The 25,127-nt window shown below is 38.3% G+C and overlaps 3 protein-coding genes and 1 pseudogene across 4 annotated transcripts; 2 read left to right on the top strand and 2 right to left on the bottom strand.

Moving 5' to 3' along the window:
- Nucleotides 1-3,455: 3,455 nt before the first annotated feature.
- Nucleotides 3,456-7,474, top strand: LOC113702103 (uncharacterized). The gene is made up of 8 exons (XM_027223090.2): nt 3,456-4,618; nt 5,277-5,361; nt 5,582-5,678; nt 5,813-5,876; nt 5,962-6,018; nt 6,214-6,251; nt 6,352-6,433; nt 7,205-7,474. Exons 1-8 carry the CDS (start codon nt 3,518-3,520, stop codon nt 7,292-7,294), a joined length of 1,614 nt encoding a protein of 537 aa, XP_027078891.1. The 5' UTR covers nt 3,456-3,517; the 3' UTR covers nt 7,295-7,474.
- Nucleotides 7,475-9,019: 1,545 nt separating this feature from the next.
- LOC113702045 (L-type lectin-domain containing receptor kinase IX.1-like) lies at nt 9,020-11,070 on the bottom strand (annotated as a pseudogene).
- A 1,507-nt stretch (nt 11,071-12,577) lies between these two features.
- Nucleotides 12,578-16,085, top strand: LOC113700457 (rab escort protein 1-like). 2 transcript variants are annotated; one of them, XM_072058813.1, is made up of 6 exons: nt 12,579-13,451; nt 14,533-14,632; nt 14,987-15,025; nt 15,143-15,386; nt 15,466-15,541; nt 15,864-16,085. In XM_072058813.1, the coding sequence occupies exons 1-6, from the start codon at nt 13,276-13,278 to the stop codon at nt 16,072-16,074; spliced, it is 846 nt and encodes a 281-aa protein (XP_071914914.1). In that variant the 5' UTR covers nt 12,579-13,275; the 3' UTR covers nt 16,075-16,085. The 2 variants fall into 2 exon arrangements, with proteins under 2 accessions (XP_071914915.1, XP_071914914.1); XM_072058814.1 differs by lacking the exon at nt 15,466-15,541 and having other exon boundaries at nt 12,578-13,451.
- Nucleotides 16,086-16,921: 836 nt separating this feature from the next.
- Nucleotides 16,922-23,457, bottom strand: LOC113701234 (uncharacterized). Its single transcript, XM_027221787.2, has 10 exons — nt 23,311-23,457; nt 22,702-22,834; nt 21,448-22,005; nt 19,884-21,314; nt 19,473-19,797; nt 19,110-19,371; nt 18,741-18,957; nt 18,235-18,593; nt 17,595-17,729; nt 16,922-17,447 (listed from the first exon to the last, which is right to left on the bottom strand). The coding sequence occupies exons 2-10, from the start codon at nt 22,819-22,821 to the stop codon at nt 17,393-17,395; spliced, it is 3,462 nt and encodes a 1,153-aa protein (XP_027077588.2). The 5' UTR covers nt 22,822-22,834; nt 23,311-23,457; the 3' UTR covers nt 16,922-17,392.
- Nucleotides 23,458-25,127: the final 1,670 nt, after the last annotated feature.

The following is a 25,127-nucleotide window of genomic DNA, read 5'->3' as shown; positions in this document are numbered from 1 at the left end:
TCCAGATGTTGAGCACAGACATTGTGTAAGGCACTTGCACAACAACTTCAAAAAAAATCATCCGGGTGAAGCATTGAAGGAAAGATTTTGGACATGTGCAAGGTCATCGTACATGAGGATGTTCGAAAATCATATGGAGTGTTTAAGGGATTATGATGTAGCTGCTTGGAAGTGGTTAAGTGACAACACCTCTCCCTATCACTGGTCAAGATCACACTTTCGAGTGGCTGCCAAGTGTGACATTCTCCTTAATAATTTATGTGAAAGCTTTAATTCGGTTATAATGGATGCAAGGGAAAAGCCAATCCTTGGAATGCTTGAGACTATTAGAATCTATCTAATGGAAAGGCTTCGTACAAAAAGGGAGTGGATGAAGAAGAGGAGTGATAAGATCTGCCCAAAAATTCAAAAGAAACTGGAGAAGGCAAAAACAGAAGCAGCTGTAAACATCGCGAGATGGTCTGATCAAGATAAATTTGAGGTTACACATATGTATGGAGGCAAACATGTGGTGGACTTAAAGCAGCAGACTTGTAGCTGCAGGAGATGGGAGTTGACTGGATTGCCATGCTGCCATGTGATTTGTTGTATTTCTTTAATAGGTCAAGAGCCAGAAAGTCTTGTTCACCATTACTACTCGCGAGAAAGTTACTTGAAGGCTTATGAGCCAGCAATTGCTCCTTTGAGTGGTCCAAATGTTTGGGTGCAATCGGATAAAGATCCTGTCTTACCACCCTTGAAGTTAAAGTTACCTGGTCGGCCAAAGAAAGTAAGAAGAAGGGAACCAGAAGAGCCTAGGCCTAATTCGAAGGGGGTTACCAAACTTTCTAGATCTGGCCTTGTTAGAATGACATGTACAAAATGCTATCAAAAGGGGCATACAGTGAGAAAGTTTCCACTGCTGGTACCTTCTAATGAGCTTGGTGCATTTACCAGTAAAAGGCCACCACCGTCCAACTCCAACAAGTGTAGCAAATGCAAGGCACTTGGCCATAACAAGAGAACTTGTCCACAAAAATCTGGTAATTTGACCTATCCCTCATCCACTGATTTATGGTGTAATACTTAACTAATGATGCTTTGACATGTACAGATCAAGTGTTCGGGAAGGAGCCGACTGAAGTACCTCTGGAATCTAGCTCAATGCCAGATGTTCCAAGTGGTCAGCAATTTAGGATTTTTCCATGTAACTCATGATAATTTTATTCTTGTACTTGTTACTTGTTTTAACTTTATTTCATGGTCAGGTGATAAAGCACAGGCTGTTATTGATGAACAAGAGATTATTGATTTACAACAATCGGGTCAAGAAAAACTACCTGAAGTGCAAAAGAAATTCACCAAGTGTTCCTTCTGTCATGGCTTAGGACATAACCGGCAAACATGTGCAACCTGGCAAGCTCAAGCATGGAGAAAAAGAAAGGCTGCTATGACTGTTTTTGGTCCATTCCCTCCATCAAAGGGAAAAATGACTAGGAAAAAGGAGAAAGTAAGTTCAAGTAATTAAAACAGAAACAAACAGCATGTCTTGCACATTTGCTGGACAATGATTTTGACATGACTTAAAACACGATTGTTTATGGCTTTTGATATGTGCCTTTATTTGTGTAGGCACATAGGCTGTTGGATGAAGAAGATGATATTGTCGCCCAGTCAAGTTAATGGAGCTTGGGAATACAACAGACTTCTATTTTGTGGGATATGCTCTGTTTTGTACATTAAGAGCTTCTGTTTTGTCAATGGATACTAATTGGATTAACAATACGATTCTGTTTTGTACATTTGATGTGGCTGCATTTTGTCTAAAACGAATTCAATGCTGAAGTAAAATGCAGCCTGCTATATTGGTAATGTCGAACCTATGTTGATGACTATGAACTTCTATTCGCACTCTTCCTATACCATTTACTTTGACTTTCTTCTTGTTGTTTAGCAGTTTATATGGGGTATTTGTGCGAGTAGGGATTATCGAAATTTAGGATGAAATGCTGTCAAATTTTTTATACAACTTGAGGTGAATCTCTGTTAAATTTTAACAAAGACATCTTTCAAGGTAATATGCCCAACAACTGACAAAATCTCTCAATCATTTTATAGCCATTTCGTTTCAGTAAATGTGCCCAGCAACAACTGACAAAATCTCTCGATTAATTTACAAAAACATCATTCGAGACAATGTTCCATTTTAATGCATAAACATGTTCCATACACCCATGTCTACATTCCAACATTACAGCATTCAAATTACATGAAGCAATTACTCAACTTCTAACTTCATACAGGAACATCTAATGTAGCATTTTTAAGTTGACATTCCTTTCATTGCCACTGGGTAATAGTACAGCAATAACCATAATACATATGCAAACCACGACCAGCATTAGCCACTTCCTTGCTGCTTTCAACTTCCTAATTTCACTTTTGAGCGCCTTGTTCTCTTCTTCAAGCTTACACATTTCAATTTTCATGAAATTATTTTCTTCCTCAGCTTTCCTCAAATTCTTCAAAATTCTCGCCATCATATTTTTTGTCATCTGTTGCATAGGTGGATCATACCACAGAAAATAATTGCAGGCTTTTGGGGTCTACAATGACCATTAATTCCAGCTATTAGTTGTAGTAAATTATATAATACATCAAAATATACAAGTTATATGTCGTGATTAATTGTAAAAATTACCCCATAATTTATGCATCCATGAAATCTTCTGCCTGGGTTCGTCACTGTCCATGAAGTTACAATTCTACATTCTTCACGGCAATGGCAAATTACTGCTTCATTCCCATTGTAGAATTCTACCCTCTCTCCCTTCACCCTTGCCGAATGCCCACTTACTCGGCTATCCAGATTTGAGTGTTGGCTGCTACATAAACTTGAGGCGGAGTTGTCGAAATTTCTGCTTGATTGCATTTCACCTGCTTGTCGAAGTCTCTCCCTCAGTTCTGCTTGTCGAAGTTTCTGCCCTAATTCCCATGAGCTCTGAAGAAGTCGATTTGCAGGGGTTTCTTTTGCTAATCGTGACAGAGCTGCCATTCTAGTCAAGGTGTTTAGACAATTATACCTGTCATTCCAATTATACCCCTGGTCTGCCGTGAAAAATACATAAAATGTGGTGGCGCCGCCCAAAAAGTCCTACATTGGACTTGATAAAATTGTTTGAGGACTAAATTGGTGAAAAAAAACCGTGAAGGACTAAATTGGTTTAAGTGAAAAAGTTTAGGGACCAAATTGGCGATTTGCCCAACGATTTAAGCACAATCTGGTGAAGAGTTTTGGTAGGTTTCATTCATCTCAATGGAATAAAAAGGGAAAATGTACATTCTCTGCAGAAAGGGAATGGGTTGGGCACCCAATACCAGATGGGCCGTGGATTAAGGAACAGATCACTAATGTTCTCACGCAACCTTATCGCTGAATCTGAGCCCAATAATCTCCATCCATTAATCTAAGCCAACCTTAGAATCGTCCAAAATCGTTATCAAATCAGCAGAGCTGAGAAACACACTCTTCCCAACAATGGAGGTCGCGAACCACGCTGCGAAGAGGAAACGCGACTACTCCGACTACGACAACGGTGACGACGACGGACGCTCCGCCTCCGCCCCCTCCAATGGCGAAGAAATAGACCTCTCTTTACTCGAAGCCCTAGAAAAATCTCAGCAGAACCCCGTCGAAGCTCTCGACATTAAAACCCTAAAGAAGCTCGTACTGGCCTTCGAACGGCGATTGAAAGACAACACCGCCGCGCGATTGAAATATCCGGACCAACCCGAGAAGTTCGCGGACTCCGAAGTCGAGCTCCATGAAGAAATCGAGAAGCTCAAAATCCTCGCCGGTGGACCCGAACTTTACCCGGAGCTCGTGTCCCTCGGCACCGTCGCTTCCATTACTCAGCTGCTCAACCACGACAACACCGATATCGCAATTGACGCCGTTTCGCTCATCCAAGACCTCACAGACGAGGACGTTTTTGACGGCGAGGAGAAGGACGAGCCGGCGAATGTTCTAGTCGATGCCTTAATTGAGAACAATGCACTGGAGCTTTTGGTTCAGAATTTGAGTCGGTTGTCCGAATCCGACCCTGATGAATCAGCGGCTATTTATAGTACTCTGTCGACTATTGAGAATTTGATTGAAATCAAGCCGGCGGTGGCGGAATTGGTCTGCGAGAGGACGAAATTGCTGAAATGGTTGGTTGGGAAGATTAAGGTGAGGGAGTTTGACAGTAATAAGCAGTATGCTTCAGAGATTTTGGCGATTTTGTTGCAGAATAGCATGGCGAATCAGAAACGATTGGGGCAGATGAACGGGGTGGATGCTGTGCTCCAGGCTGTGGCAATGTACAAGTCGAGGGACCCGAAAACTGGGGATGAAGAGGAAATGGTGGAGAATTTGTTTGATTGTTTGTGTTGTTTGTTGATGCCTTTGGAAAATAAAGAGAAGTTTGTGAAGGCCGAGGGGGTGGAGTTGATGATTATTATTATGAACCAGAAGAAATTGTGCTACGGGTCTGCTATCAGGGCCTTGGATTTTGCTATGACGAATTATCCGCCTGCTTGTGAGAGGTTTATTGATGTGATGGGGTTGAAGACTGCGTTTCCAGCTTTTATGGGTAAGGCAAGTTCAATTCTCCCTTTTCCAGCATAGGTGTTGAGTTACACTAGCAAATTAGCCATGCATTATATGCTTTCATTTGCTTTTGGAGTAGTTATTACTATAAATGCTACATTCACTATGCTTATGGCGTGGCTACTCGTGAGCTATATAAAGAGAAATGGTTTTCATCACTAGGTTACTGGTTGAACCAAAAAAAAAAAAGAAAAAGAGGTGGTTGAACTCTGCAGATTTTTAGTTATAGGATAAACAACTTGGAATGAGATAAAAATTTGGATATTATGTAGAGTGGCGTTTTGGAGTTTGTAAGTTCGCTACTCCTACTTGTGTGCGAGTGATCTGTATGTTCATTCATTATTTTAGATTTATTTATTTATTATCATCATCATCATTAATTTATATATGGTTCAATATTTCTTTATTTGGTTCATCCTTTCCCCCCCTCCCATTTTGGTGTTTCAATGTGAACTAGGGTGTGATCTGTCATTTTTCTGATTAAATATTTCAGTGGATCTTTTATCTGTTGTAAAATGTTGCAATTAAAATGCCTATAATTTTCTCTCTATGTGGTCACTGGTGTAATGTTCGCTTTTAGTTTCAATTTATTGTGATATTAGTATAAATTGGTAGTGATGCAACACTTGAATTATACCTTTGTTAGATTCCTGTGAGCAAGAAGAACAAAAAAAAAGGCTTCAAAGAGGAACTTGAAGAGCGCCTTATATCACTAATTGCATCATTATTTGGTAAGAAGGCAAGTGAATGTCTTTCAAATTTTCTATGAACTTTGTTTTTTTCTCCTCTGAGTGTATATTAGCATTTCTTGTTATTATATATTCAGCTAATCTAGAAATTAAGAGAAACAAGCATAAGGTTACAGGCTGTGTTGCATATTTTGTGTAATGTAGTATACTTTTGCCAAATGTATGATGCACATGTATAACCTCTATTCTCATCGCATGACAGGTGGAATCTTGAGGGGTTCTAGAAGGGAAAGATTGTTAATTAAATTTGTGGAGAATGAGTGTGAAAAGATAGACCGGCTCATGGAGCTATATATGAGGTGAAACCATGAGCTCAGAAAACTAGTTCTTTTCCCCTATTTTGGAGTGCAGATGATTTGTCCCTAATGGTTATTTCATGAGGCTAGGAGTATTTTCTAATACTAAACTTTTCTACATTTTTACCCCTTTCCAGATATTCCAATAGAGTGAAAGCAGAGACAGAAAGATTGAATGATATTGAACTTGACGATTTGGAGGTTGTACAATGTTTAGATTTCTTTTTATATCTGTTTCTGTCTATTCATACCGTGTTTAACATGAATGACATGAATATAACTGCAGATGGATGAGGAGGAAAAGTACAACAGAAAGCTGGACTCTGGGCTATATACTCTTCAGGTTGAACAAACTTATTGCTTTGTAATAACCTATTATTGTATTGTTTAGACTTGTTTCTATCCTGGTACCTAAACTGAATGAGTTTTGTTGCATATGTAGTTATTCACCTTTTACTGATTTATTTGATAAGGATATCACCCTGGATAATCAGTAACATCATCTGATGTTTCTCTCTTGTTCTTTAAACTGGTGCAGTTAATTGCTGTGATTCTTGGTCATCTTTGGACGTCTGAGTAAGTTTTGTTGTCTAATGAGTTGCTTGTTTTCTGAACTGTAGTTGTATCTGGTGTCTTTAATCCCATGCTTTCCCGATGATTTATTGTTGTAATGTAGGCATCCTCAGATGAGAACGAGAATCGAACTATTATTGAAGCAGAATAAGCTCTCTAGGAAGGATGTCAAGGGCGTACTTCAGGTATTCACTTTTGAGCTACTTTTGTAGCCAGTTTACTCATTATTTTACCTATTCCAAGATTTACTGCATGGATTTGATATGGTTGATCTGCAAGTTAGAGGGTGTCTTTCTGCAAGTTTTGATACCATGTCTTATAGAAGCATGTGAAGACTTGTACAAACTTGGATGCAACATGACAAGAGCATTGAGACTTGTCAGTTTTTGAAGTACTAGACACTGAGGAAAAAAATTCATGGAGTCCCATGTATAAGCATGAAGTTCATAGACTTGTATGCTGATGAAAAGTTTGGCAGTTATCTTACATTTGGTGCAAGTGTCTGTTATCAATAGAATTAACATCCAGATGGCATTTGCACCCATGTGCACAACTTGGTATCTTATGTTTGTTGTAATCTTATGTTTGTCAAATAACTTTTCTTCGACAGATGATGCAAATTGTTTTTTCTTTGTTCATTTTCTAAAACATTTGTTTGATAGGAAATATTATCATGAAATTCTGTTTTTTCGAGTAAGTTGTTGAAAATAGACTGTATTGAATACCATTAAGGAGGTAACGATGTGGGAAATGCCAAGGAATGGATGTGTGTAACAGAAGGTTTAAAATTTTAGCCACTATCAGGTGTTAAGGTTCTTGGTCAGTGGCTGGTTTCAGAAACTTTGTTTTTGCATAAAAAGAAATATATTAATAACTTGTTTATGTTTATTTAGAGTACAAAGCCCAATAATATTGGTAGGCTGCCATAGATTTGCATTAACTATTTTTGGAAACAGGAATATCACGACAATGTTGGTGACCTGGAAGGTCCTGAAGAGAAAGAAAGGGCACAGTCAAAGATCCAGAAATTCATCTCAGCATTTTGACCATGTTCCCTCGGGTCCTTGGGTGTTCTATGCAGAGTGGTCCTTTGATGTTGTAACTTGTAACTGGGTTGAAGCAAATAGTGTGTTCTACATAAGTTGTGAAAGTAGAGAAGAGAAAAGATGTGATTTTCTTCTCAAATTGATCGGGAGTTTATGAAAGAAAAGAAATGATTTTGGACACATTGTAGTATGAGTTTATTGTTTAACATTTTATGGATAAAGTTGGCATTTTGAAAAAATCTACGAAGGTTAAGTGGAACTTTACTTCTTCTTTTTTTCCCATTTTTGGAAGAAAAGTTTCTTAGCCGGTCTGCCCCTCCATTTCCTTCCACTTTGCATTCTTTACTTTGCACTTAAAACTCCCAAACAAGTAAATTTTCCTTCTGTTCCTTTCCTTTTTTTTGGGGGTACATTGGAGGGCTTAAAATCCCATTATCTATTTACCAGTCTGGAGTCACAAACCCAAATCATATCCTCATACAGAAAGCTCCTGATCTCTCCAAGGAGTTCTGCAAAATCTTGAGTCCTGGCCACTCCCTTAGACTTCTTTTTTGGCTAATCCATCAGCTACCCTGTTACCCTTTCTCCATGAATGAACGAGCCTACAGAAAAAATCTCCAGGAATCAAGTTTGCATGCGGGCTATCTGTATTGTTTGCTCGTCTTTTCTCTTTGAATCTCAATTCCCAAACTATCAAGTCTTGAAGTCACAAACAAAGAGAAACATTTTTCAAGCACAGACAATTTTCCCTTCACTCGGTTGATGGGGCTTCACAAGTTCCATTTCCCACAAGTTTGTCCTTGGATCATCTTCTGAAATGGAATTTATGAGGCCCCCATCCGCATACGACAGCAAGGAGCGAGGAAGTTTTTTGTATACTTTGCAGGAAGGAGAAGCATCCACACATGACAGAAGCCACGTCATAGATAGCTTCTCGTCAAGCCATGGTGTAATAAGTCTCTTTCACCAAAAAAAAAATGGTGTAATAAGTCTCGAAGCTTTGATTTCAAACTACACGCCAACTGTGTTTAAGCATCACTCATATTTTTGTCCTCCTACGGAAAGAATTAGCCACTCACCACTCGATCAGTACTTTTTGGCAGATCCCACCGATCTATTTGTAATAATTCCTCCTCGACTCCACAAAATCCACTGTTTAGTGTTGTTTTTGAACACGTGTATAATGCACAATTTATATGCTCCACCCTCCAATTTGATGAAACTCTCACTCTGTGGCCCGCCCAAATCTATATGTTAACGTGATAAGGGGTGATACTTTAAAAAAAAAATTTCAAAAGCTTTGTAGAGCAATTATTTAAAATTTAATAAGGTCCAGTTTTTTTGAATATTCCCGTCAACCAAGTATGTCCATGTAAATATATTTGAGGACAATGATATGTCAATTTGTAGTAACTACAGCGTCTGATTGTGAATCTAACAATAGCATTTATTGCTCTAGTTACTCTTCTTGATTCTCAATTTTTTCCCCCCAAATTTCATAGCGTCTTACTAGTCATTCATGTCTTACAACAAACCATCAAGATTGAATCAATGATCGCATTGAGGAGAAGACACGCTTCCTTTCTGGGTTGTGGCCTATTTCTTGAAGGGGTAAGGACAGAGAATTCATAGCCAGACCATGGTACGGGGCCTTGCCCTATCAAGCAGATGTCAGCTCACACTATTCCATTAGAAAGATTGGAAAACCTAATAGAATCTTGAGAGTCATTACCAGATATAGCGATACTTTTATTGAGGTAAAACAAGTTAAAAAACTAATACAATCATAATTTACAATAACAATTACAGTGGAAGGATTAGTGTCATTATCTCATTCTTCTTCAACGACCCACATCAATGCTTGTGTAAGTCACTGAAGGCTTTGCTGAGGAACTAAATGTCGGAACATCATAGATAGGAACAGGTATTTTGGTTGGAAGCTTAGGAAGTGTTGCCTCAAAACTGACTTGAATTGCCTGTTTTATGGATGGCCTAAGACTGCTGTCCGGATGAGCACACCACAGGCCTGCTATCAACAAACACTCGACTTGTTTGAGATCAAGATCATTGTTTAATCTCCCTTCCACAGCTGATGAAACTTTCCCCGATCCATACAAGTCCCAAACCCATTCCAGGAGTCCTGTTTCAGATTTTTCGTGAGTCGACATTGGATCGGTCGACTTCCTTCCGCTGGCAATTTCTAAAGCGACCACCCCAAAGCTATATATATCGGACTCCATGCTAGGCCTGCCAGTGCTTACATACTCAGGGGCTAAGTAGCCAAATGTTCCGGCCAAACCTGTCGATCGTGGTCCTAGTTCATGGTCTGTAAGTCTAGCCAAGCCAAAATCTCCAAGTTTAGCACTACAACTTGAATCTAGCATTACGTTGCTTCATTTGATATCCCTGTGCATCACACGTTGTCCCCACTCTTCATGAAGATACAGCAAAGCAGATGTCAACCCAAGCACTATTTTGTATCTCTGACTCCAACCAAGAACATTTGTCCTGCCAAATAGATGAGTATCTAGGCTTCCATTTGACATGAATTCATAGACAAGCAAGAACTCACCTTCATCATGGCACCAGCCGATAAGCTGGACAAGATTTCGATGCCTCAAACTACTTATGATCTTCACTTCAGTTACGTTTTGCTGTTTCCCCTGCTTAGAACTCCTTGAGAACTTCTTCACAGCCACTGCAATATTCAAATCAACTAGTTGACCTTTGTAAACCTCTCCAAATCCTCCCTCACCCAACTTTCTCTCATTCGAGAAATTATTAGTAGCTGAAGCAAGATCTTCGTAAGAAAACTTTTTTGGTCCTGCCCCCCTTTCTAAATCATAGTTGGTAGAAGTTGTCGAGTTGGCAGCCATTTCCAAATTGGCCGTAGCAGATTGTTTGTTTCTCCTTAAAGCTTCAATTACTATTAATCCACCCACAATCAAGATTGCTTCAGCTGCTGTTAAGTCTGCAACTAATCCAATTTTCTTTGCTTTACTCCCACGTGTCTTTGCTATATCGAGGTTCGAGCTAAACTCCCATGATTCAAGTGTATGTCTTTCAACATACGGACCTGTGGAAGCTGAAAATCCAACTGCAGCCCATTGAGGAAGAATCTCCTTCAAATTTATCTGATAAGAAATACTAGAGTTAGGACTTGATCCATAACTCCAGAAAACACACAGATTTTTCATAGAAGAATTGTAGATGATCCAAGCATCAGCAGGGTCTCCACTGTGCAAGCTGGCATTCCAGGACATGGTTATAGAGGACGTAATTGAATTGTTGTTGATACCAACATGTTCAAAAGGAGGATCCCATTCTGGATTTGCAAACGAATCAAATTCAACCGAAACTATCTGGTTCTTGGAGGAATCACTTGTGCTGGTATTAAACAGTCCTAGAAATCCACCACCTGAGTTTGGTGGGATTTGAAAACCAACAGGAGCAAGAAAGAAAGCAAGCCCCTGGCCATAACGGGTACGATTTTGAGTGTCAATGATGAAGGAGAAATGAGATGTGAAGTCAGCTACTTTCCCTGAGTGCGAATCCCAGATAGGAACAGGCTCTGAATAGATAGCTTGACCAACCTGATAAAGATAATCAACATTGTTGAATTCAATTTCTCCAACTGAAGCTATTGCATCTCCTCGATAGAGTATGGCGCTTAAATCAGGAGTAAACCGAGTTATCTGAAAAGAAATGGCATTTGCCAAGCAAAGAACCTGGAAGTAGGGAATCATGAAAGCAAATCTATTGAATTCAGTGGCCATGATGGACTCTACTAGTATGAGCAAAGTGCTAGACCGCTAGCTATATAGTATATACTTCCATGAATGTAATGATGATACTATAAAGTATTATATAGTCAAAGTCTTAGGATTCAAGTTTCAACTATCCAACATTCTGTTGTATTTTCTTGGATGATCTTTTTACCTCTGTAAGAACAGGCCAAGAAAGGGAAGCAAACTATAAAGAAGATTAACTCGAATTTCCGATGAATGATGAGTGCTGGCTCATCATCTATCAGAAGTGATGGTGTTCTTAAATGTACAATTAGAATAACTATTTCAGCTTATTTATTTATTTTTATCTTATCTTTTTGGGATGTCAGCAGAAAACAAAATCGGATCCCATTAGCACCCTCGAGAGTCAACGTTGTATGTATTCTGCTTATGTATTGACAATCACACACAAAATTACCTGTTCTTTCGCAAAATTCACTCCACCAGGTCATGGAAGATTATAGTCACCAAATGCATAAAGCTCTCATTTTTGACACAAAGTCCATCGTGTCACAAACTAAAGATAATTAATGTGAATCTTCTAGCTTAGCTGTTAGCATCTTAATCAAACAAGCATGATCGAATGTTTTGTAAGAGAGTAGAATAACAGATTTAACTAATGTTTTAATCTATATGACTAATACGAGTAATGTGGAGTATTTTTATTGATCAAACACTAACTGCTCCACAAAATCTGTTGGTATTAACATAAGAGCATAATATGGTATAGAGATGCAACCTAACAGCATCAGTTCCAAGCATGTATCCAAAAATTAACCGGTTGGAAATTAGGTGAGAGTAACAAGTCTCTGAAAACGAATTATTTACGTGTGATCATACCAGCATTAATATATCAGGATTCCATTAAAATATTTGAATTAAAGTTAATTCTTTTTTTCCGGAATCGGTGATTCTTTGGAAAATTCTCGAGTTGCACCCCAATCTTTGAAGGGATCAAAGAAAGAGTTATCTAAATGAGTTGTTAATTTTGGTGGGAAATATAATCGTAGTTGGAATGAAACTATGATGAGAAAATAGCGTCGACTCTTTTAAGGTCACAAACAAAAGAAAAGAGAAAAAATTTTAAAAATTATTACATTTTTTATGAGTACATCTTTCTACAAAAACTCTAAAAAAATAAAAATAACAATCCAAACGGATTTTAAGAATTCAAGAACCAGACAAAGGGCCTGTTTGGCAAACAAGTTTTTGATCAAATTTATCTACTATAAATTTTTTAACAACTTTAACTATAGTAATTTCAAAAAACTTTTCAAAATTTTTAAACTATACATTTCAAAATATCTAAATGTTTACATACTTTAAAAAAATTTTCTATAATTTCTACAATAAGTTACAGTAAAATTTTAAATAAAATCCAAAAAATTCATTTGCCAGACGAAGCATTTTAAGTTTCTTCACTCGGTAGAGAAATACACGTTTACTCGCTTCGATGCACAAGAAAACAATTTCTACTGTAGCTGTAGTACTCAATTAATCGATTAACACGTTACCCGCCAAAAATTATCAAACTCCCCAACTTACACCGGCGGCGAAAGAGCAGGTGAGTTGATGACATCCATGGCGGCTGAGGAGGATGAAGGGCCGCGCCGAATCGAACCCACCAAATTTGATCTATTTGTGGTGGGCACCGGACTCCCCGAGTCCATCATCGCCGCCGCCGCAGCTTCAGCCGGAAAGACCGTGCTTCAAATCAACCCTGACCCTTACTACCATAGCCCTTTCGCTTCCCTTTCACCCAAAGACCTCATCTCTTTCCTCCACCTCCATTCTGCTACTACTTCTGATCATGATTATACTGATTTTCGTACGATCGATTCACCAACCGACTCCTCATTCAACATTCTGCCCCTCAGCACTCGCCCTCTCTACTCTTCCGTGGAGGTTCACGTGTATTCCCCTGAAAAAGTTTTGGATGACTCACTGCAAAAAGAATTTAACCTTGATTTAGCTGGGCCTAGAGTTCTATTCTGCGCGGATCCCATGGTGGATTTGATTGTGGATGTGGATGTTCAGAACTGCATGAGTTTCATGAGCGTGGACACCAGCTATTGAATTTATGATGAATGCCAAGAAGGCAAAGGTGGCGGTTTTTTGTGGAATAGTGTGCCGGATTCACGTCACGCCATATTCAGAGATGGAAGCTTGAGCTTGAAGGAGAAGAATCAGTTGATGAGGTTCTTCAAGCTGCTTCAGGCCCATTATCATTCCAATTCTAAATCTAGTACGACGACTAGTAACGAGGAGGAGGACGAAAATAATAGTATCAAAATCACCCCAGAGGATTTAGAGACTCCATTTGTGGAGTTTTTGACTCGGAAAATTCGCTTGTCTTCCAAACTAACATCGTAAGTAGACAATATTTCTTCCATTTACCCGTGATTTCTCTGTTTGTGTTGCTTTTTTGACTAGAAAGCTCTGAACTTATATGAATTTCTACTGTGTTGGGTTTCTTTTTACCTTCCCTTTTTTGGTTTGATATAGAATGGGACGGTTTTACCTTCCCTTCTTACCGATTGGCTTCTTATTGACTTAAATTTTAGCGTGATACTATGAGTGGTACTGCCTGAATTATGACTTTGTTTATTATGCCCGAAGTGAAAGTAAATTCTCAAATTCTGACATGTTATGATCAACTAGTGCAATACTTTTAACTTCTCTTTTCTCAAGGATGCATTTACTTGGAGTTTAGTTGCATTTCGGCATATTTTTGACTTTTGATATATTTTTTGCCTGTCTGTCTAGGATCATTTTATATGCGATTACGATGGCAGATTATGAACAGGACAACGTGGAAGTTTGCAAATAGGACATTGTCAAGACAAAACTAGGGATTGATCGTTTAATGATTTATCATAAATCCGTTGGCAAGTTTTCGTCTTCGATCATGTTTGTTTCATTTAAGAACCACATCAAATGTTGTTATGTACAGATTTATTGATTCTTAAGTTTGTATGAGGTAGAGAGATTGGGAACTATCAACATTAACTTGATTCTCAACGGCGAGTAAAACATGCGGACAATATTTTGCAGTGAAGGGGAGTAAATGTTCTTGCACTCAGGATTATTTTCATTCTGTCTTGTGCTACTCTGTATGTTGTCCAGTCCAAAATGATCACATCTCCCCAGGTTTAATATTTTTTATGACCTCTTAAAACTCGTGTTTTTCTTATTAGAGCCCCTCTGGGATTCATTAGTTGTATGATTTGTGTCATTGATTTTATAACCTGCATCATAGTCAATTTGGTTATAATGCCACCATTGTTGTGTTTAAAGGTTTCTGGTTTGAAGCAAAGGTGCTTCTCCTTGTACTTCGTTGTAGTTCTTTGTTCATTTTTCTTGTAAAGAAGTAAAGATATGAATACGTTCAGTTCTTTTTCCAGTTTTGAAATTTCATGCTCAAGGGCATTACTGTATCAACTTGTCTAGGTTCCGTGGTGCAACTGGTGCTATACTGTATCCTATTTATGGACAAGGAGAACTGGCACATTTCTTTTGCCGTCGTGCTGCTATCATGGGTGGCGTTTCGGTGAGTATTTAATCATAAAGCATATGGTCTAACATTCGGACAAATCTAACGTTTATTTATTCTGGGTTGCTCATTTTATTCATCATGGGGCATTGACAATTACTAGTTGCATTAAGCTTTTGGACTTGGATTTTATTCAGTTGCCATTGTCAAGGTAGAAAAGGGGAGAAAGAAACATTAAAAGAAGCAACATCTCTCTCTAAAATAACCTGTGGGTGTACTGCTGCTTTATTCCTACTCTCTTTTTCCTTGACCTGACTGCTGATGGGTTGACGTATGAGTCATGCCACTGAATCTCTTGTTCTTTTTGTTGAGTCATATGTATTGCTTAATTGTGCTAATTTCTCCATGCAGATTACTCAAATGCCTGTGGTTGGTCTGCTTGTCGACAAGGTTTGGTTGAATTTTTTTTTTTTTTGCTTTCTTTTTTATGCCATTCCTCTTCTACACCCAGCATAGCTGCTGATGAGAAACCTATGAGTTTGTATATACATTTTGCACATCTTGCAGGATGTTGGGAATTATAAGGGCATTAAGTTGGTTACGGGACAAGAATTATTCAGCCATCAGCTTATCCTTGCCCCCACATTTGTGATCCCACCAGGGTTGACTACTCCCTCAGTTTCTCCACAAAATGGTTATTATGATTTTGTCCAACAAGATGCCAGAGAGAAGGTGGTCAGGGGAATTTGCATCACAGATAATTCCTTTAAACCAGATGTAGTAAATTGTTTGGTGTTCTATCCCCCTAAATGTAAGTTCCGAATACAACATAAATCTTTTCTTGTATTTGATTTTGTAGACTACTTTATTAGCTGACTTTCACTCTCTAGCTTTATGCCCTGACCAGATGACATCAGTCCGCATCTTCCAATTGAGCAGTAATGTGCGGGCTTGTCCCTCTGGCATGTAAGTTACCTGTGAATTGATGGAACAGCAAAAGCCCCAACAATCTACCCCAAAAAGATAATGTGGAATGCCAATACATTTTGGCAGATTCTATGTGCTAGGAAAGATTAAATTAGTGCCAGACATACTTATTTTTGTGATTCAAAGATAAAAGACGATGACATATTTTTCAATTAACTCTTTCTTAGTTGCCAAAGATGAGAGCCATTCTGAACAATATTTTAGTGTGATTTATAAATCACAGTAATCATTTTTTTTGAACTTGAAATTCCTTATGCGGAGATAAACGTGCCATCCTTTGATGTTTTTCCTTCTTGTGCAGGTTCGTCATCTATCTATCAACTATATGTGGCGATGTTGTTCAAGGGAAGAGATCAGTGAATGCAGCAATAGAAGCTTTGTTTTCAACTTCTGTTTCTAGAAACTCAGAGGATATTTCTAGGGATCCTCCGAGGGAGAATACAGTTGTGAAAGTAAAACCGACTTTACTTTGGAGCACTTTGTACATACAGTTGCACAATCTGATTCACTAGATTTTTGAAAATCGGTTCTACCAAGTTTTGACCAAGATAACATATCAATAATCAAAGTAGAGAAAGTGTAGAGGAAAAATATCAGGATGTGATATGTGATATGTGTTTCGGTGCAGTGCCCATGTACTGGAACCTCGCCATGATGTGAGATTTTTCCAGTGGTAGATGCTCACCCAAAACTCCTCTTAGACGTTCTTGGATCATCAAATTTGATTCCAAGGGCCTGCAGCAAATGAAGCAGGAGTCTTCCTGATGAAGAATTCTTCCATGGTAGAATAGAATGAGGTAGCAGAAAAAGGTGGATGCTGGCAATAATAGATTCTTTTCTTTGCAGGTGGTAAGCCTCAATGTTAGTATCCTTGACCGAAGCAGTCTCTGTAGGTGCAGATCTTTTCTTGGAATTCATTCATTTCGTGGATAAGAAAAACGGGGCTCTTTCTGAAGTGGGAATATTCTCTCCTCTTCGGGATGGATTTGCAGAACTTGACGTTACATTGGTTGGAGGTCTTTGTAGATTAATTTGTTGTATGATTGATAGACTTTCTAGTTGCAAAGAATTAAATGGTTTGTAACATTAGTTATTGCGGAAATAGAACCTAATTTTTTTTTTTTAAACTGAATATTGTGTCAAGGGTACAAATATGAAATTTGGGATTTATTTTTTTTCATTTATGAACCATGACAAGCATTTTGAGACAAAGCAAAATAGAGTATATAATGAGGCTTCAGCGCTGCTTGCAGAAATGCAACATAATCGGAAAAAAACAGCAAACGTTATCACACAGTACTATAATGTAAGTTTTTTTTTTTTTTTGTAAATATATATATATATATATATATACATATATACCATGACAAGCATTTTACATTACAAAATAGAGAAACCATTACATATAAAACGTTACAAGATTATATAATGAGGGTTCAGCATTGCTTATAGCACTGAAGACACCCATTAATATTCTGGCGTTTCAAGAGGACTAGACTGCAGCATCCTTTAATTTACACCTTGTCCTCGTAAAAAGTTCTGTCAAATCCCCAGCCAAGTCAAGTTTCCCTGAATTTCTTACACATGGGTTTCACCGTTCCAGGTAAATTTAATCTACTGCAAATATAAATTGGATTGGTACCTCCCTAACTCATCAATACATACTGATAAAATTGCTACCCATAAATCGTTGATTTCAAGAAAGCATCATCCCCCGCATTAACCATGGACAGTATGCACAGCTCAAGTAACACAGGCGACAATAGAAACTTTCGACTTTTGCATAGACTACGCAAGAAGAATCTTCAGTGGTCTTGTCTCACTCGAGCTTCACTTCTGTGACTTCTTGCACTTATTGTGGTGCTTCCCATGAGTTTGCGCACTTCTGGTAAACAACACATAAATCAATATTCGGGGAGTAAAAGGCGGTGGAGAAAATCATAATGTGGTGTGGTTTGTGTTCTGGGACGGTACCTGAAGATGCAAGTGTTTCAATCAAGTGAAGTGACAATTTGTAGAATTAGATACTCACCTGTAACTCCTTGTAGACGGTCTTGGCTCATCCCTTAGACTGATTCCGGCAAATTTACTTGCTAAGTGTTCACTTGGATCATCACCAGTAACAGATTTTGATTCCGATGGCCACGTAGCTGGAACTACTAAATTCCTGCAGCAAATGAAGCCTTTGTTTTTGAGCTCTTAACTTTGGCTAAACAACCTATTAAGTTTCTACAAGATAGGGATCCAGAGTACGCACTTAAGTATTGAGAATGGCAATGCAAACAGAGATTAGTGACCGAAAAAATGAGTGTGAGAGGAAAAGTTAAAAAGATAGAGAAACGAGTTTGTGACTTTATGCCAGAATCAGCTGCTCCTCTACGTGGAATGCACAGCATAGCAAACAACCAGTTAGTCAATCCCAGGTATGGTGAGGTCAGGGGCGGCGCTCTTGTTATGAAATTATGCAGGCCTTGAAGGCAGCAGCTTGACAATACTAACATCAAACTATAACCTCTAGAAACTTTAAATTGCCATGTTTTAGTTGTTTTGGTTATGAAACTACTGAACAAGGAAGAAGGATAAAAATTGACAGGCCGAAAGAATACCATTCGAACAGAATGTACTACTGCAAAACATTAACTATGACAAGATTATAAAGATTGTAAAGTTACCCTTCCATCCGTTTGAATTTGCAACGATTCACAGTGTTCAGTGTGTAGTTTCCATATATCTTGTCAAGTTGCTTTGCCAAGTTTGGTATCTCCGGGTTTGCCAAAATATCCCAAACTTTTATAACTTGCATGTCAATTGAAATGAACTTCTGGATACCGACTGTCCACATCAGTTTCAGACCCTTCACATCATACGTCTCCAACAACAGAGAAGTACCATTAATTTCAATTCTACTAGTGTCACTTAGAGGCTGGCGCCAGCCGCTCGCAAGCTTCACTAGAAGAGAAAGAACTTCCTTGCAGATCTCAGGATCCCGAATTCTTGCGAGTGATTTTGAAAAATCATTGCTGAAGCAAACCTATTGTATAAACCCAAGGATAGTTGAGTCAGTCAGCAACACCACTTGTAAAAGGAAATTATAGCGAGCATTAAAAAAAAAACCTACCAAAAACAGCAACAAACTAGCCGACCAGGTTATTACTTTAGTATGACAACTGAGACATACCTTCCACCTCGCTGTTTTGAACAGCACTGAGTCGGTACTGAGTAGTTTATCAAATTGGCCTAACTCAATTAAGGCAGAAGAAATTGCTTGAACCAAGATCTTGTTATCTCTAGCATTATAGAAACAACCACGAGCCTTTGCGTCCAATACTAGTTTCTTCCAAACGGAATGACTATTCACGAGGGTTGCACTATTTCCCAATATCCAAAGGCAGTGCCTGTAAATCAAGCCATAAGTGCTACTACAGACTACGTGTCTGTGCATCATCTTGCACGCATATAATTTTCCAAACATATAATGAAACTCAAGAAATAGAGAGTACCTATGAGACTCATTTACGTTCAGGTTTCTCTTACATTAAATTCATACCTTGCTCGAGTGAGAGCCACATTTGTCCTCTGATGATTGGAAAGGAAGCCAACTGATCCACTCCCATTACACCGCACTGTTGAAATAATTATAACATCTTCTTCCCCTCCTTGAAATCCATCGACAGAACGAACATTAACAGAGAAGTCACTGTCTGTGTCCGTACTATATTTCTGGCCAAGCTTTCCCTGAATTGCAGAAACTTGAGCTTTGTAGGGTGATATGCAGCCAACACGGAGCTTCTGCTTTGAAAAGAGAGACCCTATTGAGAAAGGGACGATGAGATATCAGCTTAACTGCATACAAGTCCAAAGAAAGAGGAGAAAAAAAATATGATACTCTAGAATTTGCAGAGAAGCATACTTTTATGAAGGTTAGCAATGATCTCAGCAACTACATAAACCTCCACGAGATTTTTCCTACTATGCTTGTCATCAAACTGCTCTTTACCAGGGTTGATGTCAATGAATGAGTATGATCCAAAAATGGACCCTTCCAGGAAGCGCTTCTTGTACTTCACATCCTTCACATTGGGACCATCCATTATTAGCTTTCCATAGAACTCCCTATTTGGAAATAAGCTTATCGATGGATGCATCCTGTACTGAACATTGAGAAGGTGCTTTTGATGACCTAACATCACTAGCCTCTCAAATAAACTTCTTCCAAAATTGGCCTTCTCACATATCTGCTTAAGACATATCAGAAGAGTCAGAAACAGAAATACGTTAAATTTCTAAAAATAGACGAGTAAAACATGTTCAATTGGAAAACCTGGCTTTGAACCATTGCTGGTAGTTGTTTCTCATCTCCAATAAGTATAGCATGGCGGATACCAGGTAGCTGAAGGGGTATAGTGGACTCGCATTCCTTCAACTGTGCAGCTTCATCAATGACCAATAATTCCAGTGGTGCCATTCCTTCCACATGCAACTTAGCTGAGCTTGAAGCAGTACAAAAGACCAAGAAAGCTCTCTGTAAACAGAAGCTTCTAATTTGATAATCTTCAGAGAAGCTTGGAAGAGAGATTTTTTCTTGAAGGTGTTTCAGGTTTAGCAGGCATCCCATTCTAGTCCTTCGCAACTCATTGAAGTGTCTTATCCTTCTTTCTGCAGTTTCAATTCCATAGAGGACTTCTCTTAGCCCTTCATTAGCAGAAGTGACCTTATGTATCAAAGATCCAAGAGCTTGCAGCATGTTAGAAACCCTTTTCATACTCTTTGCTACCTCCATTGGAATGAAAGATGTAGGCATGTGGGTGTACAAGCTTGGTATACAAAATATTAGCCGATTCCCAATCAATTTAAATTTCTTGATAAAAAACTCATCAAATGACAAAAGAGTAACCGACGTATTGTCTGGCTCCCTTTTGTTTGTCTTGCTACCAGCAATATTTTTCTCCTCCATGTTGTGCTTCGATTTTTTCTTGTTGTTCTTCTTAGAAGCTGCTTTGTCCTTCGATTTTTTCTTCTTGTTCTCCTTTAAAGTTTGAACAATAACTTTCTTCCAGAACTTAGGCTTATTCTTTTTTGAGCCTTGACTGTCAATCTCATCCACTTTGCCCTGGCTGTCACTTACATTAATGTTTTCAAATAGTCCTCCTTCCAGCTCACCCTCCTCATCACTGGGAGGTTCTTCATCATCACTTTGATCCTTTTCCCTCTCTTTATCCAAATACAGCTGATACTGTTTCTCAGGATCTTCAAGCAGCCGTATCATAGATTCAGTACTGCCTTTCCACCCGGACAATGGAGCCAAACAACATGAAAGAGCAGAAACTCGGTAATCAAGAAATACATCAAGGAGTTCTTCATAATCATCAATCTTCATTCGTTCCCCATTTCCAAACAAAAGAATGTCCCCTAGTCCATAAGTATCACACTCGAGAGATGGCCTGACCAAAGTCATCAACCGATTTGTAACTCCCAGCACCGCAACATTGGTTGGTGCACAAGTCAATGTTCTGCATTTCATCTGTAGCAGCAAAAATAATAGAGAAGCTACTGTCTTTGTTTTTCCTGTTCCTGGAGGACCCCATATCAGCTTGACTGAATTTTGATGGTGACACTCTTTAGTAGTAATACAATCTAAAACAGCAGTTCCTTGGGACTCATCTAGTCCAAAATTTCGAATGGCTGCAATTAAATGTGATCCAGCATCTCTTTTAGTTTCTCCATTAGAACAAAGAGTGCAATTCCGTCCAACCTACAAATGACAAATAATTATGAACATCATAAAGAGAAGCAAACTTGAAATTTTCAATTCCTATTTCTCTTGCAATGTACTAAAAGAGAGTTGATAGTTCTCAGAAGAACATACAAAGATAAGTAAATCTTACATTCGGATCAACTGGCATTATGGCCTTAATAATCTTCATGTTTACTACTTCTGGGTCAGGATGTAGAGCTTTCCATATTCTGATGTTTGTTGTCAAGTTAGTAAGATAAACAGCAAACAGTTTGTCCCTGTTTTTACCCTTTCCATCCTCATGTTTCTCAAACTCAAGAGGTTTTGACGACAAACTAGGAAGTTTCTGAGAATCTCCATCCTTCATCCCTTGAATTATAGCAAGAAGATATGGTCTTTTCGGCCTGTTCAAATCATCAATACATTTTGGCCGTACATCTGTAAGTGCAATAAGATCTCCAAACTCAGGCTCGTAGATTCCTTCTTTTTTCTCATTCATTCCCATTTGCTTCAATGAAATGGAATAGTACAACTCTTTAGGAGGTTTATAAGCCTTTGATATTTTTACATCAAATACTTCACGCATAGGCGCACGAGACAATGCTGTCATGCTTGAGAACAAATCAGCATGTGTTTCTTCAATAAGTGGGTAGATAAATGATTTCAGATAATGATCAGTTGACGGAAATGTCTCCGGTACCTGTTTCACCTGTCTCAAAATGAAACCAAAATAGTATTCAGTGACAGCATATATCCATAGTCCCTAATTCACTATGCGTTTTGGAATATACTACCTACGCCATCACGGGCTCAGAAGCATTGTTAACCTCTCCTTATACGTATAAGAGGAAGAAGAAAAGAATACAGCTTTGCAATTAATAGAGCAGTAAACTAAAAATGCATTGTGTCTGTAATCCACTGTCTAAAAAGCAATAATCAAAGATTACAAAAAATTAATAGCATCACATCAACAAGGGCAATCTAGTACGAACAGAGAAATCTCAATCTGCAGTATGTTTAGCTACGCCATGCACGAGCAATTGAGGATCATCAAGAATCATTCAGTTTTCTATGTTAGCCTTCCAATTCGAGTTCCAGTAAGTGGTCATCTTCTTTGTACTCTCGATCATCTAATGCTAATAACAGACCGTTACTATTGCTTCGAAATGGTTAAAATTTATGTACCTCATTCCTGAAATTTTCTTTTTGTTGCCAGTTGTATGTACGTGGGGAAAATTCTTACTAGTTATTTCAATACATGGCAAATTTAAGACGCACATAATGTCATCAGCATATTTAAGATGATTTCAGCAGGGCAAATAGATAAAATGCATTTGAGGGGGGGAAAAACGCAATATCTTGTTATCTCAAATCTCAAAAGGAACTAGTGATATCAATCCCTTACCTTGTCAGAGTAAAGATTTTTGTTCATCACATCAGGAATAGACCAAGAAAACACAAAGTCAACCAAGCCCAGACCCTTGGATTCTTCCTTCTTCCTCGTGTTCGCCTTCCTCATCATCATCTCTCCTTCTTTCCTAAATGATGAAATAAACTTACCCAAATATCACAGTAGCACTCACAGAAAGACACACAAATGCACGGATAAATGATATTGAAAGCTTAGCCCCGAAGAAATTAAGTACAAGGAAACTCCAGGAAACCTTCGAGATTAAGAAAGATGCTTTAGAAAAGAAGAAAAAGGATTAAAACTTTATACATATCATCAAAAGTATATTTCCGTACAAGCACAACGCGGAAAGTTTGTCGAATGTGAAACAAAGAAAAGGCACAACATTGACTTGTAGTCAACTCTATAGACCAAAAGCAGGAGTAGCCAAGAAGATTCAAGTCCCAAACAGTCCTCTGCGTACCAAGTTCCCGACGTATTAAGCAGTATAGTAGAGCTAAAATATTTTTTATCTTCAATGGAACCCAAAAAGTAAAACGAAGGAAAAATGCAGTTGCTGATGGAATAAAAATGAAAGCCATTTTGACGTCTGGTTTTCCTTACTTAGACGATGAAGGAAACTGCAGGGGCTGCCAGAATTTCCTGCTGTCTTTACAGTTTCTAATTGGACTTGGGAGAGTGAATAATGTCTTGTACGGATTCAATGTAGATGTAGGAGAACTGGAGAAGAGCTAGTACGTAGTACTATAACTTTACAAATCCATGGCTAAATAGGCGGTCTAATGCATGAAAGTGGCAGTAGTATATACGGCATATCAAGGCATGAGAGGTTTATATAGGGCGTGCTTTACTCTTGCCTTGGGAAGGAATATGAATATTTATACGATGTGACAGTTCCAATGAATTTAAACCTGTGGAATTTGTGCACGTATCTCGGCAGTTGTCTTCTACAATTCCTATATTTTGGACATTTTCAATTTTCCTTTTATGGAAACCTCCATCCTCTCCCAAAAAAAAAAAAAAAAAATCCGATGCATAGTAGTGGTAGTTTTTAAGTCGTAACACTTTGGCTCATTTCAATGTATGTTCATAATGTGAGGGGCTAAATTCACGTTCTACATTTTAAATTTACAATTGGTGTAATTTTTAATACTAATAATTAATGATACAATTGTTATCTGCATTCATGATATGAGTCATTAATTAATACATAAAGGATGTGAATTCAGCATAATCCCTTCTGTCATTGGAATACGAGAAGTTACTTTTTCAAAAAAAAAGAATATGAGAAGTTACATCGTGGGAATGAAAAGAAATTCATCGTGCACAAGATTTGAAACATTTATTTTCTGTTTGATCTAGAGCAATTTACCTTGCAAAGTGTCAAGTAATAGCCCATGAGATGTTCCAGAACAGTGCAAACACATGAACAAGATGGTTTGTTGGTAATTAAAATTATTTAACATTTGCTGAGACACGATAATTAATAAACTATCATTTCAATAGAAAAGGCTTTTTATTAGAATTTGAGACTCGGTTTTTTCACTTTGCTTGTACAGCATATGTCGTTTCTGATTCTAAAGACTGCGAAAATTGAATTGGTTTGTGTAATTGAAGGACTGTCGCTACAATTTCCTTCTCGTCTGCATAGTTTACATGAAAATACCCAAAGATCAGTGCAGAGTTTCCTCAAAGCACTGGTATACCTCTCCCCACCACCGCACCCAAAAAAAATAAAAAGAAAATACTTATATTAAAAGCAACTTTTTAACTTTTTTGACATATTTCAAAAAGGAAAATTTGGTGCTTCTATGGATTTGGCAACATGTCTTGTTACCGCACAAACCAGAGGCCAATTCACTGGCTACGTCTACTGGTGCCTGAGTCCCACATCGGGCCAGCAAATCGTGGACTAGAAATATATGACTTTTGCAACCTAACAACGACTATAAAAATGAAATCCATGATTAGGAACTTGGCGTGACATAAAGAGCTAATCAAACTTCCTTGTTGATTAGTGCATTCATGATTTCCCTGAGGATTTCATATTTGGTTCAGTATCATCTGTGTTAGTTGAATATCTCCCATTGATATTTCAATCGAATTTCAGTCATATATATATGAGGTGGCCAATTGATTTTGAGATGAAAGTCCAGTTTCTTTAACAATCTGCTTGTCAGGTAGATGCATCGCACATGGCCTTCTCTTAAGTGGAAGGCTTGATAATAGAGCGAACAAGGAAGGAATCGGATGCATCGTGAAAGTGTATATGGCGTCCTCCCTCTTGCGTGATAATGGAGCGAACAAGGAAGGAATCAGATGCTACAGCGACTTCACAGACGAGTTCTCGACCGATGGTGATGAGCTCCCAAAACTAGCGAAGTTCTCATTGCAATATTAACTGGTTAATTTTTGTAGCT

The sequence above is a fragment of the Coffea arabica genome, chromosome 7e, assembly GCF_036785885.1.
Source record: "Coffea arabica cultivar ET-39 chromosome 7e, Coffea Arabica ET-39 HiFi, whole genome shotgun sequence".
NCBI classification, from domain to species: Eukaryota; Viridiplantae; Streptophyta; class Magnoliopsida; order Gentianales; family Rubiaceae; genus Coffea; species Coffea arabica.
The sequence above is the reverse complement of the archived record's forward strand: the minus strand, read 5'-3'. Positions and strand labels throughout refer to the sequence as shown.

Bases quoted from the DNA above. Each gene is read 5' to 3' on its own strand.
- LOC113702103 (XM_027223090.2), top strand. From the start codon at position 3,518: ATGGAGGTCGCGAACCACGCTGCGAAGAGGAAACGCGACTACTCCGAC. The intron at 5,362-5,581 runs GTAAGAAGGCAA...ATCGCATGACAG, and splicing joins ACTAATTGCATCATTATTTG to GTGGAATCTTGAGGGGTTCT. The intron at 5,877-5,961 runs GTTGTACAATGT...ATATAACTGCAG, and splicing joins TTGAACTTGACGATTTGGAG to ATGGATGAGGAGGAAAAGTA.
- LOC113700457 (XM_072058813.1), top strand. From the start codon at position 13,276: ATGAGGTTCTTCAAGCTGCTTCAGGCCCATTATCATTCCAATTCTAAA. The intron at 15,387-15,465 runs GTAAGTTCCGAA...TTCACTCTCTAG, and splicing joins GGTGTTCTATCCCCCTAAAT to CTTTATGCCCTGACCAGATG. The intron at 15,542-15,863 runs GTAAGTTACCTG...CTTCTTGTGCAG, and splicing joins CGGGCTTGTCCCTCTGGCAT to GTTCGTCATCTATCTATCAA.
- LOC113701234 (XM_027221787.2), bottom strand. From the start codon at position 22,821: ATGATGATGAGGAAGGCGAACACGAGGAAGAAGGAAGAATCCAAGGGT. The intron at 19,798-19,883 runs GTTTTCCAATTG...TGTCTTAAGCAG, and splicing joins CAGCAATGGTTCAAAGCCAG to ATATGTGAGAAGGCCAATTT. The intron at 17,448-17,594 runs GTGAGTATCTAA...GTTGTTTACCAG, and splicing joins CCGTCTACAAGGAGTTACAG to AAGTGCGCAAACTCATGGGA.